Raw genomic sequence first — 18,352 nt, 5'->3', positions numbered from 1 at the left:
TACTGTGGACTCCTGTTGGATACTCTGCGGTTTGTATGGATTATGGCATTACACCAAATGCAGGCAAGGGTCCCCTATGCGAAGTACCTCCCGCTATCACCACTATTGCAACTGCCACATCAACGAAATTGGACTGGGTTAATGGATTGGGAGAATAGGGGTATGATAGTACCTAGAAGCTGGTACGTCGATGGGAACAGCAAAAATTTGCACATTTTGTCAACAAATATACCCTACCTGCTCACCACTTCCTAATATACAGGGAGTGCAGAATTATTAGGCAAATGAGTATTTTGACCACATCATCCTCTTTATGCATGTTGTCTTACTCCAAGCTGTATAGGCTCGAAAGCCTACTACCAATTAAGCATATTAGGTGATGTGCATCTCTGTGATGAGAAGGGGTGTGGTCTAATGACATCAACACCCTATATCAGGTGTGCATAATTATTAGGCAACTTCCTTTCCTTTGGCAAAATGAGTCAAAAGAAGGACTTGACAGGCTCAGAAAAGTCAAAAATAGTGAGATATCTTGCAGAGGGATGCAGCACTCTTAAAATTGCAAAGCTTCTGAAGCGTGATCATCGAACAATCAAGCGTTTCATTCAAAATAGTCAACAGGGTCGCAAGAAGCGTGTGGAAAAACCAAGGCGCAAAATAACTGCCCATGAACTGAGAAAAGTCAAGCGTGCAGCTGCCACGATGCCACTTGCCACCAGTTTGGCCATATTTCAGAGCTGCAACATCACTGGAGTGCCCAAAAGCACAAGGTGTGCAATACTCAGAGACATGGCCAAGGTAAGAAAGGCTGAAAAACGACCACCACTGAACAAGACACACAAGCTGAAACGTCAAGACTGGGCCAAGAAATATCTCAAGACTGATTTTTCTAAGGTTTTATGGACTGATGAAATGAGAGTGAGTCTTGATGGGCCAGATGGATGGGCCCATGGCTGGATTGGTAAAGGGCAGAGAGCTCCAGTCCGACTCAGACGCCAGCAAGGTGGAGGTGGAGTACTGGTTTGGGCTGGTATCATCAAAGATGAGCTTGTGGGGCCTTTTCGGGTTGAGGATGGAGTCAAGCTCAACTCCCAGTCCTACTGCCAGTTCCTGGAAGACACCTTCTTCAAGCAGTGGTACAGGAAGAAGTCTGCATCCTTCAAGAAAAACATGATTTTCATGCAGGACAATGCTCCATCACACGCGTCCAAGTACTCCACAGCGTGGCTGGCAAGAAAGGGTATAAAAGAAGGAAATCTAATGACATGGCCTCCTTGTTCACCTGATCTGAACCCCATTGAGAACCTGTGGTCCATCATCAAATGTGAGATTTACAAGGAGGGAAAACAGTACACCTCTCTGAACAGTGTCTGGGAGGCTGTGGTTGCTGCTGCACGCAATGTTGATGGTGAACAGATCAAAACACTGAGAGAATCCATGGATGGCAGGCTTTTGAGTGTCCTTGCAAAGAAATGTGGCTATATTGGTCACTGATTTGTTTTTGTTTTGTTTTTGAATGTCAGAAATGTATATTTGTGAATGTTGAGATGTTATATTGGTTTCACTGGTAATAATAAATAATTGAAATGGGTATATATTTTTTTTTGTTAAGTTGCCTAATAATTATGCACAGTAATAGTCACCTGCACACACAGATATCCCCCTAACATAGCTAAAACTAAAAACAAACTAAAAACTACTTCCAAAAATATTCAGCTTTGATATTAATGAGTTTTTTGGGTTCATTGAGAACATGGTTGTTGTTCAATAATAAAATTAATCCTCAAAAATACAACTTGCCTAATAATTCTGCACTCCCTGTATGAAACAGTAGAGGCAGGCGTGTGATGAATGTGAGGGGAAGGGAGTCATGGGAACTAGTGGATCACTAAGGCTTGGAAAATATTTACTCCAACACTGGGCAAACCCATCTATAGAGCCCTGTTAGACCTAGAGTGCACTGACTGATCTGCGAGACCAGTGGGCCAAAGATATGTGCCAAGCACTCACAGAAGTGAACTGGCACAAAATACTGCGGCATACACCTCAAGTCTTGAAATTGCTGGTTTGACTAATCCATGTCTTTTATCCCCACGGGGCGTACCTTACAGTCAAGCTCATCAACTGTGTGTTCCTAGGGATACAGGTGGCGTGCCCCTTTTGTTAAGAAGTGGGAGTGCACTTTTATCATCATAGGGTTAGGGGATGCATGGCCCTTGCCCCCTATTGGGAAATGGTGGCGAGCTTCATTAACTCTACTACGGGGCCTAATGTTGTTGGATCCCTAGCAGCCTGCTTTCTGGGCCTGTTCTCTAAAACTAAAGCAGTATGATTACCTTGAGATTGGCAAACTTAACTCCGGTCCTTGCACAACACTAGATAACTATGTTTTAGAAATCCCCAGGGGCCCCACTCTCCATGGGTGGGCTACATGTGTAGATGCAACATTGAAAACTGAGGCACAGAAATGGCTGCAGAATCCTGACCACTTGCAGACATGGGACTTGATTGTTCCTCTATAGATGATATGGAGCTATTAATACCTCTCTCGGATGACAACCTCTCTGAGGAAGACCAACCTAATATGGGCAATACTTGTGCAAGAACCAGACCGCCCAACCCTGGTTGACCTCTCGCCCTCATTATGAACTCGACCTGTTACCCTGCCCCACCCCGCACCCCACCTCCACCAGATATTTTGAATGTATAATTTATTTCCACTACATCACCTCCTAGTTAGCTTGTTCATTTCACCCTATCCTTGATGGTGAACAATTTTTTTCACCCCACGCATTACTCCATTTGCTGTATACCTGTCAGACACTACGTAAGATGACAGACTAACCATACATAAACTAACCATACATAAATAAGTACACATATTTTGGCCAGTGTTGTGATGATCTGTTTTAAGGAGCTGTAACAATATTACACTTGTGTAAAATTTGTGTTCTTGCTGACGTGTTTTCTATTTGTTTGCTCCAATGTGTTTTGCCATGGCTTTAATATGTTTTTATTTTTTTTAAATACCACATTTTCTGAGAAAATAGTACCTATGTGATGGTCTACTGTTCTTCAGATATACAAATACCGGGAAAACCCGGGCCAGCTGAAAATTGGGTATTGTGCTTAAGATTGAGTAAGTGCATGGTATGGATATAGAGTTGCTTGAATTGTTTGGGACATGGTAAACCCTGAGGAAAGCTGCCTGACCATATTGGCATAGCAAAAAAGAGCTGAAACATGTTGACTAATTAAGGGACTTTGTAACCATTCTTTTTCGTCACATCCAATTTTGTTTTTACTCAGACAAGATGTTTACTTGAATAAATAGCGTCAGAGCATTTAGGGTACATAAAGGCATTTTTAATCCTATTTTTCCCCTGTCCTAATCTCACACAACTCAAAAGAATTCCCCCCAAACATGGGGTTGAGCTAACCTGGTATAATCATCAATACCAGGTGAAGACTTGATGATGAAGCATGCCATATAGAAATATGTGGGTGAGAGTCCTTTTAAAAAAATAGCGCCTCTCCCTACAACATAGGGCACAAGACATTCCCTCTTGCTTGAATAATACTGTTCTAGAAGCTCCCATTATGGAGTCATATTGGCTTGTGAGGGTGGATCAGCTATTACTGGAGTTGAGTGACTAGTGGCCTGAGAAGGGGGAGAGGGGTAGATAAGTTTACCAGCTTTGGTGTGTTTATAAATTTCTATGTGGAGAAAGTGACTGTTTTACCCTAAAAGATTGTTTTTCTTTTGAGACTGAGAGTAATACTATACCACACTTTTTACACATCTAAGTGATGTTACCACATCCTAAAACATTGACGTTTCGAAGACACATGAATGTCATGTAACAGAGATACAGATAATGGATCAGAAAAATCAATAAAGACCAATTTCTTTTCTTTTTTCTTTTTTTTAAGGGTGACCAACCATGACAAATTCTGACTGGCAGTTCCACAGTGTCAGAATTTCAGGTTTGTTCCGCAAGGAGAAAACCTTTTCTTCAGAAAAAACAGTAAAGTCCCTTTTCAGATGGGACTTAGAAACCTTTCCAAACTTCCCTACCTCCAGGCTTAGTTGGGCCAATCCACTTGGTGTTTCCGACCTGTGCTCTATTGCAGTCTGTGTCAAACCACTCCTAGGTCCTTGCCTGCCATGACCATCAACAACCCTTGGCACTTTACACTTTTTGACACTATCTTCACTTAAATCTTTAGAAATTCATATCTTTGGAGCCCGTTGCTTGATTTTTATTTTTGATATCATTTTGCTTATAATTCCTTTGTTTATTTTATAAACTAGAATGGAATCTTTAATATATTGTGAAGCTTTTAACTTTTTTCTAAGTTAAGCCTGCTTGCTTTGTGCGACAACTACCATAGGTTCAGCTAAGATCTAAGCAACTGAAAATTTTTATTGGACCTAACAAGATAGTGACTTATTACTTGTGGTGGACACCACCAACTAATAGACTATTTTCTCACAGCTATATTTGCTCACGCGTAAATAGAAATCACAAAGGTTTGCTAGGAGTTCATTTTCTAGGCCAACATCTTGTGAGTTCCTTGTGAGTGCATATATGCACCAGTACCTGGGCATGCATCTTGCAGTGCTTTTTTACTTTATTTCAAAGTTGGCTTCCTGTCTTATTTCAATGTTGCCCATAGTGATTTTACCCTGATTCCCCATTATTAATCTGTTTAAATAAGAGCCTTTTTACATAATTATGGTGCAGAGCAATGGTAATAAAGTCAGACAGCAGAGCAGCAAAAGATTATTTCCAAGTTGCTTTTTTTTTGGTGTTCACTTTATTATGGATGTAGTCAATCACCAGTCTTGGTTTCCTCCATCTGCATGTATTTACATATATTTCAGGAGCATTATTGTTAGAAATTGGGTCTCTAGTTGGCAGAGGCATGCACCCTGTTCAAGTAGGGAGCACAATTATAGTCAGGGTAAGTGACAACACAACCTAAATTATCCTGTGTTCACCCTCCAATAACTTGGCAAAAAGCAGGCAGGCTTAAATTAGAATACAATGTGTAAGTATTTGTGCAATAACTCACACAGTAACACATTGAAAACACCACAAAAAGTACTCCACACCAGTTTACAAAAATAGATAATATTTATCTGAATAAACTAAGACCAAAACAACGAGAATCTAAAATGCACAAGTCAAAGTAGGTAGTCACTGGGAAGATGGTATTATTAGAATACCTTAGTGAAAAGAATTTGAGGTGGTCCTTTAAAAGTGTGAAGTGATTTAGGTAGGTAGTTCCAGGGGGTCGTTCTTTGATGAAGAAGGATGTGTCTGGCAAATCCTCTTCAACAAAGGCATACTGATAAATTATAAACTTAAAGCCCAAGGATTTGTGCTGCAGGGAATTTGTCCTCCTTGTCTAATTTACAAAATAAAAACAAAAAGTTGTTGTTTTTGTGCGCTTCCAAGATGCAGCCTGGAAGTTGAGCAACTGGAATGCCATACTGCTGCCATGGCATATGAGGATGGTCACATTGTACTATTTGTGATCCTATTAAGTTTAGACGGTGGGGTCAAGTAGCCCTTTTGGTTAATGTAAGTGCAATGATGTGTAACTTCTGTTTGAGAGTACTGTGTGTTGTTTGATGTAATTTCTTTGGTGACAGGATTACATTTTAAATGCAGTATATTGAAGCTTGTTGTTTGGATTTCTCAACATGATACAAAACATCAGTGCTAATAATTGATCACCTTTAATCAATTATCCATTTGTTTTACTTTGCTGGCATAATAATATGCTGTTGGATTTATGATTTTTTTAATAAAAAAACAATGACATGAACATGTGCCCTTTCTTAAAGATGCTGTGAAAATCCTAGACCTTTGTCAAAGGTATTTACAATGCAGTTCTTTGCTGTATATGCCTTTAGAACACAAATGACATCTTCTGACTCCTTTTGAAGACATATTCCTTTCAGGCTACATTTCCCGCATTGTTGTAGCCAATGATATTATATCATTACGGGATTTTCGCTGTAGGGCAGCTGGGAGCACCACACACAAAGTGACCCAATTTCTACCAAGCTTTTTTCTCCTAAAAAATGCAAGACGTACTTTATTTGCTAAGGCTTGTCTTGTGTAGTGCCTATTACTACTATTTAGCCCGTTAACAAACAATTACAGTTTTGACAGATAAAGGAACCGATGCTTGAGGGACATACTGTGCATTTCCTAGTTTACACGTTTTTGCTCAAATTGAAAATCTGAAGTTAGGGCTATGGCCTCCCTGTTCTCAGATGGCAGCTTGAATATTAGTCTACTGCTTCTCAGATGCCGCATTGGGTGTCGTATCCAATGGTCTGTGTCTTGTTTGTGGCATTTTATACTTTGGTCATGTTTCCATGTTCTGCTAAGTTACTGTTCTTAGTTTAGATGTAACGAAGTCTTGGATAACTCACTTCATAAGATTGGCTGCAAAGACCCTAATATACCTTTTTATTCATTTACTTAGTGCTGAATCCCGCTGTAGGGAGTTGGCCAGTCTGAAATGGGCCTCCTGGGACTTTGGGTTAAAGCTCGGCTTCTGACTTTCAAATTGAGCTTTTGTCATTACAGTTTGACAGACTCGTTGATCGTCAGACTTTTACATATTCGAGTTCCCACTGAATCCTTGAGTATAAACATATATTACGCACTTAGCCTGTTGAAACCATGGGATGTATGTATCATCCATCTCTGGCTTTCTTATCTGAGAAAATGTGAATTCTGAGTCGTCTAGACTTGGTACTTCTGGTGAAACCAGAGTAGATCCCCTAGCTTCGCCATTGGTAGTAATAAATACGTCCATCCTACCAGTTGTATGGCAGAATGGTTGAAACGCACACTGTTGATTACTAGTGGTCCCAAGCTGTCCAAGATGTCAAAACTATTCAGGCATAATTTTTGTATTACAGTATTTCTAACTCGTTAATTATAAACCCAGGATTACTGCATAGAAAGTAAAATTAAACAAACACATGACTGAATGAGCTACGCCCAGCTACATGAGACTGCTTCAGATGTGGCACACATACGTGTTATTATTTCTCTAGCTGACATAAGAACATTAAGATGCAGGGCAAGCTGTCCTTTGATACGCGTCTCATGTGTCTTATTGCAGCCGATCGTCGGGTTTCATGCTGTTGTTTTTGAAACACACTTTCACTTGGCTATGCTGTTATGTGCTGAACATACTACGTAGCCTTTAAAATTCACTATTAAAGCTCAGTTGTTATCCTGTAATTGGTAATAAAGACAACATTAAGACTACACTAATAGCTAATAATTACCGTAAAGGAATTAGCACATGTCTGTTGACAGACATTTTGTAAGGGCCGAATTTGCAATGTGAGAAATAGAAAATAGCCCCGCATGAGGCATTAGATTAACGTGCATATTTTTTGGAGCAGCCTTGTTCAAAAACTGTAAGAATTACACTAAAACAAAGTAACTGGTGTTCAGAAGTCTTGCATTTTAAAAGTTAAAAATAATACCTGGCGTTTAGTGAATTACGTTTGTGTAAGAGCAAATGCATCATTTTGGGAACTCCGAGTGTAAAGAGAGAATCAAAAATAGGCAACGGGTATGTAACTTCATCTTGACCATGTGGGATGATTTTGTGCCTCTGGTATTTGCATATAGGGATGTTGTGGTTCCCATAAACAGATGATGAAGAGATCTATTAAATATATTCAGTTGAGGCAAGATAATGTATTCTTAATGACAGGCATTTATCGGACCAAGGAAACAACAAAATATTTTGAGGAAATTTTAAATACTATGAGTTGTATTTGTTTTATGATTAATTTGCATTTTATAGAATTTGATGTATAACAAAGCTCGTTTTGTGATATTATCAATTAATTTTTCCTAGTCAAGACTGAACGTTTTGTAGGTTACATAATAGTTATTGCATTTTCCTTTCAGTCCGTCAAGTGAAAAAGCCTCAAGAAAGGATGATCAGGTTTCTGTGCCTCGTACAACCGCATCATCTGAAGAGGTTAATGAGATATTGCAGCCGACATTGACCATTGTTCCTCTCCCAGAACCCATCACTCCATATCCTGTATTTTCCTGTTTAACTGCAGCACAGCAGAAGACCTATGTTCATTTGATGGCAAAGTACTCCAGTCGAATTTATAAGGCCAGTCCAAGGGGACCACAAAAGCTAGAATACCTTGAGTACCAGGTACACCTAATTTATTTGAATTCTTGTATACTTTCCACAGAATATTTGAACGTTTTGTAATCTGTGCAGGGGTTCAGGTAGTGGTAAGATTCACTTTTCTTTACCAAGTGGGTGTGAAGGCTCATACAAATAAAATGGAAATGAGTACCTCGTTTTGGAATATTATTGTGTTTCGAAATTGTATTGATAATCCTTAAATAAGTGTCGGATCCCCGAAAGCTGCACAGATTGGACAGAAGAAAGAGCAAAACAACATAACACCACAGAGAGTCAGAAAGGCACTTTAGAAGATTAAAATGTACTCCTTTCCTTCAGACATTCTGCATAAACTTGGAGAATTTGGCAAATGGATTTTTTAAAACATGCAACCCGTGCAATTGATGTGTCTGACACGTTGTATTTGAAAACGTCTCATAAATGTAAACTGCAGTTCTACAGAATTCTAGTCTTCCTGACAATTTAAGCCTTATTGGAACTTTAAGAGGTTTCCTGGTTTAGTTTAGAACAGGATTGTTTCTGTGTTTGTTCTTTTCAGGATTATTCTTAAAAAGCTGATGGGCAGGCTTTCTCTACCCTGGATGCTCACTAAAGTCTCAATGTACTTAGAGCGAGCAAAGTCTGTGTGGCAGTCTGAGACCTTTTTTATGACACTTGACTCTACTGGTGAAGGAAGAAGGAATGTTGCTGCCACGTTAAGCTGCTGATTCACCCAGCCATTAAAGTTGATTATAATATGAACCGGGAAGAGTTCCTGGCAGGGATTGAAGGCCGCTCCACAAAAGGAAGGGAAACGTCTTGGTCTGAATCTGAGAAAGGTTCCAGAATATGACCCTTGTGTGGCAATCATTCAGCTTCCGTCACATATGTTTAACCTCCTGTACAGTATAGAGGCGGAGAAAGATCAGAAATACTTTTTAGGGGGAAGAAATGTTGGACACAGAAAAGGTGTAATTTACTTGGAATTTAAATGCAGATCTATTTTGCAGTTGAGAGTCGCCCTCTCAGTGTCTGCACTTCAACTTAATTCATCCTAAAAGAGTAAGGGCTGTGACAAAAAATGTAAGCAGTGGTAATGACCTCCTAATTTTCCAGTTAGCTTCATTAAGACGCGGCATTGTAACTGTTCTACTTCTCTTAGGCCACGTCTTTTTCTGTGTTGTTGACCTGCTAACCTGGAGAAGTCTAAACCCAGTTCTGGTAGCTTACTCAAATAGTTTACAAACTGGATGGATTCGCAATTCTCCTTCCTCGTAGGTGTTGTTTGATTGAATTATCCCTGAGTGGAGGGAAAGGGCATTTGGAAAAGAACATGTTTATTGGAGAAGAAGCTGAATCAACTTGGAGTAAAACTGAATGATACGCATGATTAATAGAACAGTAAGACAATTTTGTATTTGAAGTGTTTACTGAAAAAGGACGACATTCACAATATGATGCAGTGCATCGGGGTTTTAACCATGTGAACATATGTATACCTTAAATGGCAAATTATGCAGACATCTATGATCCAGCAAACACATCTGACACAAGGCTTTCCTGGAATGGGAAGAGTCATATTCATTCCGAGAATTTCAATTTTAATGAAAGGAAATGCTGTTGTTGTTGAAACAGATGTAACATGATTTAATGTGAGGACTCAAGTGGTGTGTGTAATCCGCATCTTATACAGATCGAAAGCAGTGGCTTGAGTCCCTGCTGAGACATTCCCACAAGATGCTACTGATTAGAATCAGTCAATATGGTCTATTAGAAATCAGCAATTAATATTGCCTTATAAAATATAATCAAAGGCAACTTGTTCTCTTTGTGTGTACACACCTTGGATTTAGGATCCTCATATTTACATTATGAGGACTAGAAATAAAAAGATGTTTCCTGTACCTGCACTGGAAAATTGAGACAAGACCACTTCTCAATCCCGATTGCATCTTTGTGTCAGAGAGATCAGGTTAGAAAAGTGTACCACACCGCAAGCATCAGTGGATTTCTCCAGAGAAGATCTTTATATTTCTGCATTGTATGAATGCTGCCAGTGGCCTCCAGTCTATCTCAGCTGAAGTTCAGGAGTAGGTTAAGCAGGTGGTATCCCCAGCAATCCGCCCCCAGGACTTTCTTCCAACCAGTCTTCCGTCTAGTCAAGGCCCTTGCAGACCCAGCTATAGCACATCGAGGTTCCCACCTCACTTCACTTTTCTCCATCTTGCTTGCTTTCTCTTTTCACACTGCTCTTTCTCTTTGTTGCACCACTGTTATTTTGTGACATTGTTTGCCACTGTTTTCTCTTTTGTGTTTTTATTTTACCACATTTCTCTCTTCTTCTTCCCCTTGTCTTGCCACTGTTGTACATATGTTTTGTTTTTCCTCTGTTTTGTGCCTTTTGTACTTGGTGTTGTTTCTCTATTGTACCTGTTTGTCACTGCTTTGTGCGTTTTGTCTTGCCAGTCTTTCTCTTTTGTGCCTGGTTGTTTTGTCACTGTTTCCTCTGTGTGTGTGCTGCCACTTGCGTTTTTTGTGTGCCTTCTGTCTCGGTCCCCTTTCCCACCTGCTACTGCTTTACCTGCTCCTCGCACCTTCGGCTCTTTCCTGCTCTGCCGCTTCCTTTGACCCTGCCATCCCCACCCACTCCCCGTAATACTCCCCTCACCCGCTTTACCAGGACCTACTTAAAGATTGCCAAAGCTTATTACTCAGCCTCACCCTCTTTGACATCTTTATGACTCCATGAGCAGACGTCATATGAGCATAGAACATCAACATATTCACCTATGCAGATGACACACAACTGATACGATCCCTCTCAGACAAAACACCCTGCACAAGATTCAACACCTGCATGACTGAAGTGGCCACCCGGATACAATCCAACTGCCTCAAGCTGACCACAGACAGGACCAAAGTGGTGATCTTTGGAAAGGATGCCTCGCTGTATGGCTACAGACCTGGGTCCCACTCCCAACTCCAACTCACAAGCAAGAAATCTCGAACAATCATCAAAAGTAAGCTGGACTTGTCTGCCCAGGTCAACGCCTTCCCCATGGCCTGGTTACATACCCTAGGGCTGTGAGAAAAATCTACAAATGGTTACCAAACACAATGAGAAAGATTTTCACCCAAGCCCTGATCACCAAAAGACTGGACTACCGGAACACCATTTAGACAGGAATAACAAAGTAATTCACCAAAAGACTGCAGACCATTCAAAACACTTCTGCAAGACTCGTCCTCAACCTCCCACGCCATGCTCACTTCACATCTCACCTGAGGGAATTCCACTTGCTTCCAAAGCAAAGTGCGTCCAGTTCAGGCATCTCACCGACACAAACGAAGCAGCACACATAACAGACCCAACCTACATGAACAGCTGCGTGTATTTCAGTCAGCGGAACTCTCACTGGCATACAACCCACAAAAGAAGGTTCAGGAGGTCGAGTCTTCTCATACATCGCACCTAAAGCGAGAAACTACCTCCCACACCACAATAGAGCCTTCTTCACGCTTCTTGAATGCAACTAGAAGCTAAAAACCGGGCTGTCCGAATAAGTCTCCTCGAGGCTAGCCTCACACACCTGCAAAAGCAACGGGGTTCGCTCATGGGTGATAGGGCGCTATAAAAATACACATAGCTTACAGTAAGGTAACATAGGTTGGAAGCCAGTCTGTATGATCTGATAAAAGCCAAATGGGTCTGAATGTGAAAGGTCTTCAGATATCCCTGCTTCAGTAGCTCACTTTAAATAATGCTCTGTTTGTGCCTGGCCCCAATAATGCTTCATAAATTGATGACACAATATCTAAGCAGTGTGCTAGATGAGACAACAAATGGGTCAAATTCTATCAGATGGTATCAGAGTCCCCAAAACACAAATGGACTGGGCTACAGTTATGGCAACCCTTGCAGTAGCTCCCAAAATACAGAGCTTCCAAGTTCACCAATATCAGGCATGCAAACTCTTTCAGTCATGTTTAATATCTTTGTAACATGTATTGTGACATCTCTAATGGTTATTCTTCTTGGAAGACAGAAGGGCTGTTCGCAGTTGTACGTCTACATGCATTACATGCATTGCTTGAATGAAACCAATTAGACTTCACCTAGAAATGATATTGCAGCTTCGTAAGGCACCTTTTACATCTGTGATCTCTGCTTTTTCAATGCCAGATCTATCAAATCCAAAGTTGCATTGTACGCTTCTTCTTTTCAGTCAATTTGTATCTAATTTTCACTTCAGATTTTGTTTCCCATTTGGTAGGTAGGAATCATTCCCAAAATACAGTATGCACACTAAGGCCAGTAGGAACAAGGAGACTAAAGCTTTCCTGATTCTCCAGGGGCAGATGTGCACAGAGCACCCACCAGAATGATGCAGGAGTGTAATAGCTCCTGACATGACAAGAGGGAACTTTAGCATGAAGAGCCTGAAAGGCACCATAAGAAGAAATCAAATGGTTATTGATCTGATACTTTGATCGAGAGGTACAGGGGAATATCAGGCATCTTTTTTCTGTGATAAATCTCAGCCAATCCATGAAGCTTTTTAAAAAAAAAAACAAAAAAAACTTTTTTGTATTGATTTTTGTATGACACAACTAAAGAACACAGCAGTAGGATCAGGAATGACAAAAGTACATTTCAAGAAAGGTACAGTGTCCTGATTTCCTGATTCAATAATTTCCAGTGAGTGAGTACAGTAGTTTGAGTCTTAAGAGGCATAAGAAGGAGAATTTACATAACATGTCAAAATGATGAATCCAAGCTAACTCCCCAGCACACTTACATCCAAAAACCACACACAACACCCACATATACGGTGTAAGCTGGTGGAGGCCATCAAAGGAATCTACTGTTGGGGAGTTCGGCCCATCATTGGAGCCAATATGACCATCAACAGTAAAGTTATTGATGACCTATCTCCATGTCATGAACCCTGCCTCAGCTTTTTCATCAGTGCGGGTTAGGCTCATATGCACCTCCTTCACCACTCCCTATTTACAGACATCTCATAACCATGAATTGAATTGCAGTATCCTCTCACTCATCCCCCCAATCGCCACTCTTCCCTTCGTCAATAAAAGAGCAGAGTGATCAGGTGCCTTCCTTCCTCACTTTGGATCAAGCCCCCTCAGCTTTTGCATCAGTGAGGGTTAGGCTCATATCGGCCTCCTTCACCGCTCCCTATTCACAGACATCTCATAACCATGAGGTGAATTGCAGTATCCTCTCACTCATCCCCCCCAAGCGCCACTCTTCTTTTCGTCAATAAAAAAGCAGAGTGATCAGGTGCCTTCCTTCCTCCCAGGATCAAGCCACCCAGTACCCTTGAAGGCTCTGGTGGTACTGGGAATCCAACCCAGATCTCTTTGGCAGTATTCACCATTTTGGCATAGTAGAGGAAGTGTCCCAGTCTCACCCCAAACATCTCTTGTGCTTCCTGAAGGGTAAGAAAAACCTCTCCCGGATATAAGTCCCCAGTCATGGTGCATCCTCCCATTCGCCATTGCTCCATAGACATATCATTGTCTATCACGTGGAATGGGGTTAAATCCCACAGTTTAATTTCCCTGTCAAAGGGTGCTCTGCGTAGCACTGTAGTGACTATAGCTTCTCAAATTCCCGCTCTTTGTTTCACCAGATAGGGAACTGGGTGCTCAGCGCGCCCCCTCCTTTCATTAGAAGCTGCACCAGATTGTCCTCTACCTTCGTGCCATCATATAGTTTCTTCTCACAGTTGTCTGAATTAATCGGCCATCTTGCTGTATGGTGTAATGTGGCCGCATAATATTAGAAACGTATGTCTGGGAGGGCTGACACCTCCTCCCTCCCTCCCCATCATCAAGATCACGCTTAAAGACAGACATCACTAATCCATGAAGCTTTAAGTTAGTTTTTCACCTCCTTCTGCTTTTAAACTTTGGATTAATTCAAGTTCCTTACTTTGCAGTTGTTCAAGTTATAGCATAACTCAGGCCAGAAGCTCATTACTCTTTAGCAGGATACTTTAACTCTTTTCCTTACTCATTTGCTGTCTGCAGCTTCAAGGCTAATGCCACTTATCACCTGCTCAGTGATGCTGTAGGCTTTAACAGGTTCAGAAATTAAGATTGATTAGATATAACTGAGTGGTCCGCTGCCTGTCCGCTGAAAAGACCAGGGTTAAATAGGTCTCTGGCTCCAACATCTTCAGAAGGGTTTTCATTTTTTTAATCCAATGAAGACAGAGGATCTGTAGCAGGCTTCTTATCAAACTAATAGAAAATCAGAGGAGTGTGAGTACTGCTTACACTTACTGTAAACTGTTGAACAATTGTATTCACATTTTCATAGCTCACGAGGTCTGAGTTCCTCAGCAGAAATTGTTTCCTACTTTACTCTAGACCCACAGAAGTGATATCCTCTTTCATGTTGTAGTGATGAAAATAGCCCAAGTACTAGATTTCTAGATAGTCAGTAGAATCACACAAGCTGTCAGAGGTTCTGGAAGCTTAATGCTAGTGGTCTAACCCTATGATGTCCATAAATGAAGCCTTGGCATACGTGATTTTTGTAGTGTCTGTGAAATCCTCACAAGCAGGCAGTCAGCAGGGGTGGCTTGCAGAACCACTGTTCAGCCCGAGTGATCTTAATTTCCTTTGGGCTACTCCTCCTGCTGAGAGCCTGGTGGACTATGTAATGCTGCCAAAGCAGTAAATGCCTATCATATCCCTGCATCCAGGATTGTGAAATGAAGACAATGGTCCACCTGGGGAGAAAAGTTTTGCTTTAGTTATTTTGGTGCTCAGGGCTACATAAGCTTTCTGTCTCATGGCCAGATACACTCATGTTAAATGTGACCTAGCCACACCAGCAATTTGAGTACTTTAACATCATACACCTTAATCATAAGATTTCCTTTGATGGGCAGAAGAATTCTGCATGTCCTTAGGACAGGACTGTACGTGGTGGATGCCAAAGCATGCTTTGAGGAGTCTGCAGTACTAATGTTTTCTTTTCAGGACGTAGACTAAGCGTCTGCACATGCCCTTTAACATAGAGAGTAATTTTGTGATCAAGTTGAAAATTTGCTAGAGATATTGGAGTAAAGCTGTTGCAATGGCACTAGATTTTTCTTTCCCAAAACCCTTTACAAACTTGGTTTGGAAGTTTTACCCTTTTCAAAAGAGCGAATATCAATCACTGAATTCACAATAACAGTAACTGCAGTTTTTTTTTTATCCCAGAGCATGGGAATGGGCTTTCCTTTGGGGCATGTGCATGGGCTTACCTTTGGACCCTGCCAACAGCATGCGTGTTGTCTGGAAAGAACAACCTGCTGGCAGACTATCTCACCTGCCAAGCCTCATCAAAGGTATGGGTTGGAGCTGTCCTTTAAGATGCTTGACAGAGTGTTTTACCAATGGGGAAAGCACTTGGAGGACTTGTATATGACCAGCACCAATTCTAGTTCAAGACATTTTGTTTGAGGAAGTTTATATTATAGATGTCTTTGGTATATCCTTTGTCCATCCCATGGGAGTTTGAATTACAATGTTTCCTCTCATACCCCTAATTCCTAGGGTACTAATTCCTAGGATACTTCAGAAGTTGACATTTAATTTGGCATATTTGATACTGATTGAGCCCATCTCTTAGCCACACACAAGTGGTAGGCGTATCTTCTGATTTTCAGCATTTCATGCATCTAGCAAAATGCATGTGGTGATACACTTTCTTTCATAATGTAGAAGCCAAGTGGCCTATGTAAATTTCAGAACCCTTTGCCTTTAGATTTGGAGGTCGAAAAGTTAGCCTGGATGCAGTTATTAAGGTGATCTCATCAAAGGGAATGCTTTCTACTAAAGACCTCTACCTGGCTAGATATATTTTGAAAGTTAACAGTTACTGGCTACTTCCCTGGTATTTCAGCCTTTACCGATTTCCTATCAAGAGGGATCATTATCTAAAAAATTAAGTTTTTGAAAGGGCTAGTGACCTGAGTTATGCTTAAATCTTTGTTTCATGCTCAATGGGACCTCAATTTATGCTCAACATTTTTAGAATTGTCAGATTTTATTCAAGCTAAAAGCTCCATATGTGGCTCCATAAATTCAGTTTACTGTAGTTTCATGACATCACAACAAGAAGGTAAAGTACTGATAACCTTCAGGGAAGGGTGAAAAAGCAGGCAAAGGAGGGTTAGACCGGAAGGGGTACATGCGAAGCAGTGAGGATTAAGCAAGGAGAAAGGCAAGCATCCCCTTACAAGCACCCATATTCAGCAGTAATCTGTCTAAAATGTTAGCCTCCAACAACCATGATACCAATCTGGTGACATCTAGAGATTCAAACAGAGCGAACTCAGTGTGCACACTCAGTTTTTTCCAATGAACAGTACTCTGCAATCAAGGAGGTTTTCCAAGACTGTCCTCATAAGGCTGCTTCCTTCTCACAAGAAAACATTGACACCTTGTTATCATTCCAGAATTTCAGTCTCTCAGAGTTATGCATCTGTTCTTGAAGATCACCTTTCTGCAGTTGTCTTCATATTGCCTAGAGATTCAGGGCCAGATGTAGCAAAGGGTTTTTCCCATTCTGTGTCAATGGGAAAATGTGTTCGTACATATGCCCCTAAGTCTTTTATTTAGTGCCAGAGAGCTGAATTTGAGCAAAAGGAGTACATATATACATTGAAGAGTACATGTTTACATTGACATGAAGTCAGTTCTCCTTCTGAAAAGGAGCCTTCCTCAATACAGGTCATGATCATGTAATAGTGAAGTTTCCACATACACAGTCTCCTCAGTAACCTTTAAGAAAAGTTTGAATGCACCACACCACAGCTTGTCTTCTTCCTTTACCCAGTACAGATAAGCGCCATTTTAGGAAGTAACTTATCCCCATCAGAACAATCTTCCCATTTGTATTTTCAGGGTCACCCAGCACTTGAACCATGGCAACTCTCTTAGTATTTTTCATGTCCTACACTTTTGTTGTCCAAAATGGGCATAGCATGAACCACACTATCTCTGAAGCTCTCACCATCCTTCATCATCTCTTCCTTTCCCCCAGCTACAGTGTCCAACCTGGAGATCATGGATTTCAATACTGCTATCTCGGTTTCTTTCTCTCTCTCGCTCTATCTCTCTCTCTCTCTCTCTCTCTCTTCCTTCCATTGCCACCAACAATTTGGAGCTGTGGATGTTACGAATAATTTATCTAGCATCTCCATCTGGCCCTTAAACCAAGCCTCTCACTGCTGAAGATTCCCTTAGCTGTATTTCCCAAGACATTGTTGAGTCCTAATATTTGTAATCCCAAAAACTGACAGAGCTGAGTGTGAATCGTACACGGCTACGTGTGGATGTAAAAACATTATACCAAGCCCTAGCCATTCGCCTGCTTTGCCCATCTTATCTTCTCCAACATTCAGGACTTATCCCACACAGAAGTACTGTACACCGAATAGTCCGAATCAGAGGAGTATGGTACACACACACACAACATCATATAAGAATCAGGAGTGCACAGATGCAGCCTTAGATAGTGAGGAGGCATTTGATATGGTCTGCTGGAGGTACCTCTGTGCAATGAGGGTAAATTTGACTTTGGCCCTATATTTACCAGTAAGATAAAACGTTTATACAATGACCCTAAGGCAAGTGTTTGAACTGTATTATTGTCTTAGTGTAGTGGATGTTGCAAAGAGGCATCTGGCAGGGGTGTCTTCTGTCACCACTGCTCTTTGCTTGGCTATGGAACCCGTCATAGAGACATTACATAGGAACTTATCAGGGTGGAGACTAGAGGTTGGAAATACCATGAATGGTATTCCTTTGTACATACACGATACCCTAATATACTTCAAAATAAAAAAATAAAGATTTGCTGCACAGGGTGTATGGGACAAGTTTGAGACGGTTTCTGGCCAGTATAAGAACAATACAGAATTGATGCCGTACCAGCATCGACTTTGTGATGGAGCCACCATGCAGACTATTATAAAGGACCCCGGAGTCTAACAAGAATTAAAGCATGTTCCCAATCTGGGAATGTGTTGTCTTCTGAAGCACTGCTTTTTGGTACAAATGGTTTCTGTAGTGTAATCATAATTATACATGTAAACATGATTCCTCATGGGAATAAATCATCTTCCTT

At 41.0% G+C, this 18,352-nt stretch overlaps 1 protein-coding gene across 3 annotated transcripts in view; it reads left to right on the top strand.

Moving 5' to 3' along the window:
* Positions 1-18,352, top strand: part of ICE2 (interactor of little elongation complex ELL subunit 2) — a 565,283-nt gene that overhangs the window by 27,411 nt on the left and 519,520 nt on the right. For all 3 annotated transcript variants that reach the window (XM_069223465.1, XM_069223467.1, XM_069223466.1), the window contains exon 3: positions 7,962-8,223. In XM_069223465.1, the coding sequence (XP_069079566.1) occupies positions 7,962-8,223 (262 nt within the window). The remainder of the gene's footprint in view (positions 1-7,961; positions 8,224-18,352) is intronic.

Source organism: Pleurodeles waltl, chromosome 3_1, assembly GCF_031143425.1.
Source record: "Pleurodeles waltl isolate 20211129_DDA chromosome 3_1, aPleWal1.hap1.20221129, whole genome shotgun sequence".
Taxonomy (NCBI): Eukaryota; Metazoa; Chordata; class Amphibia; order Caudata; family Salamandridae; genus Pleurodeles; species Pleurodeles waltl.
The sequence above is the reverse complement of the archived record's forward strand: the minus strand, read 5'-3'. Positions and strand labels throughout refer to the sequence as shown.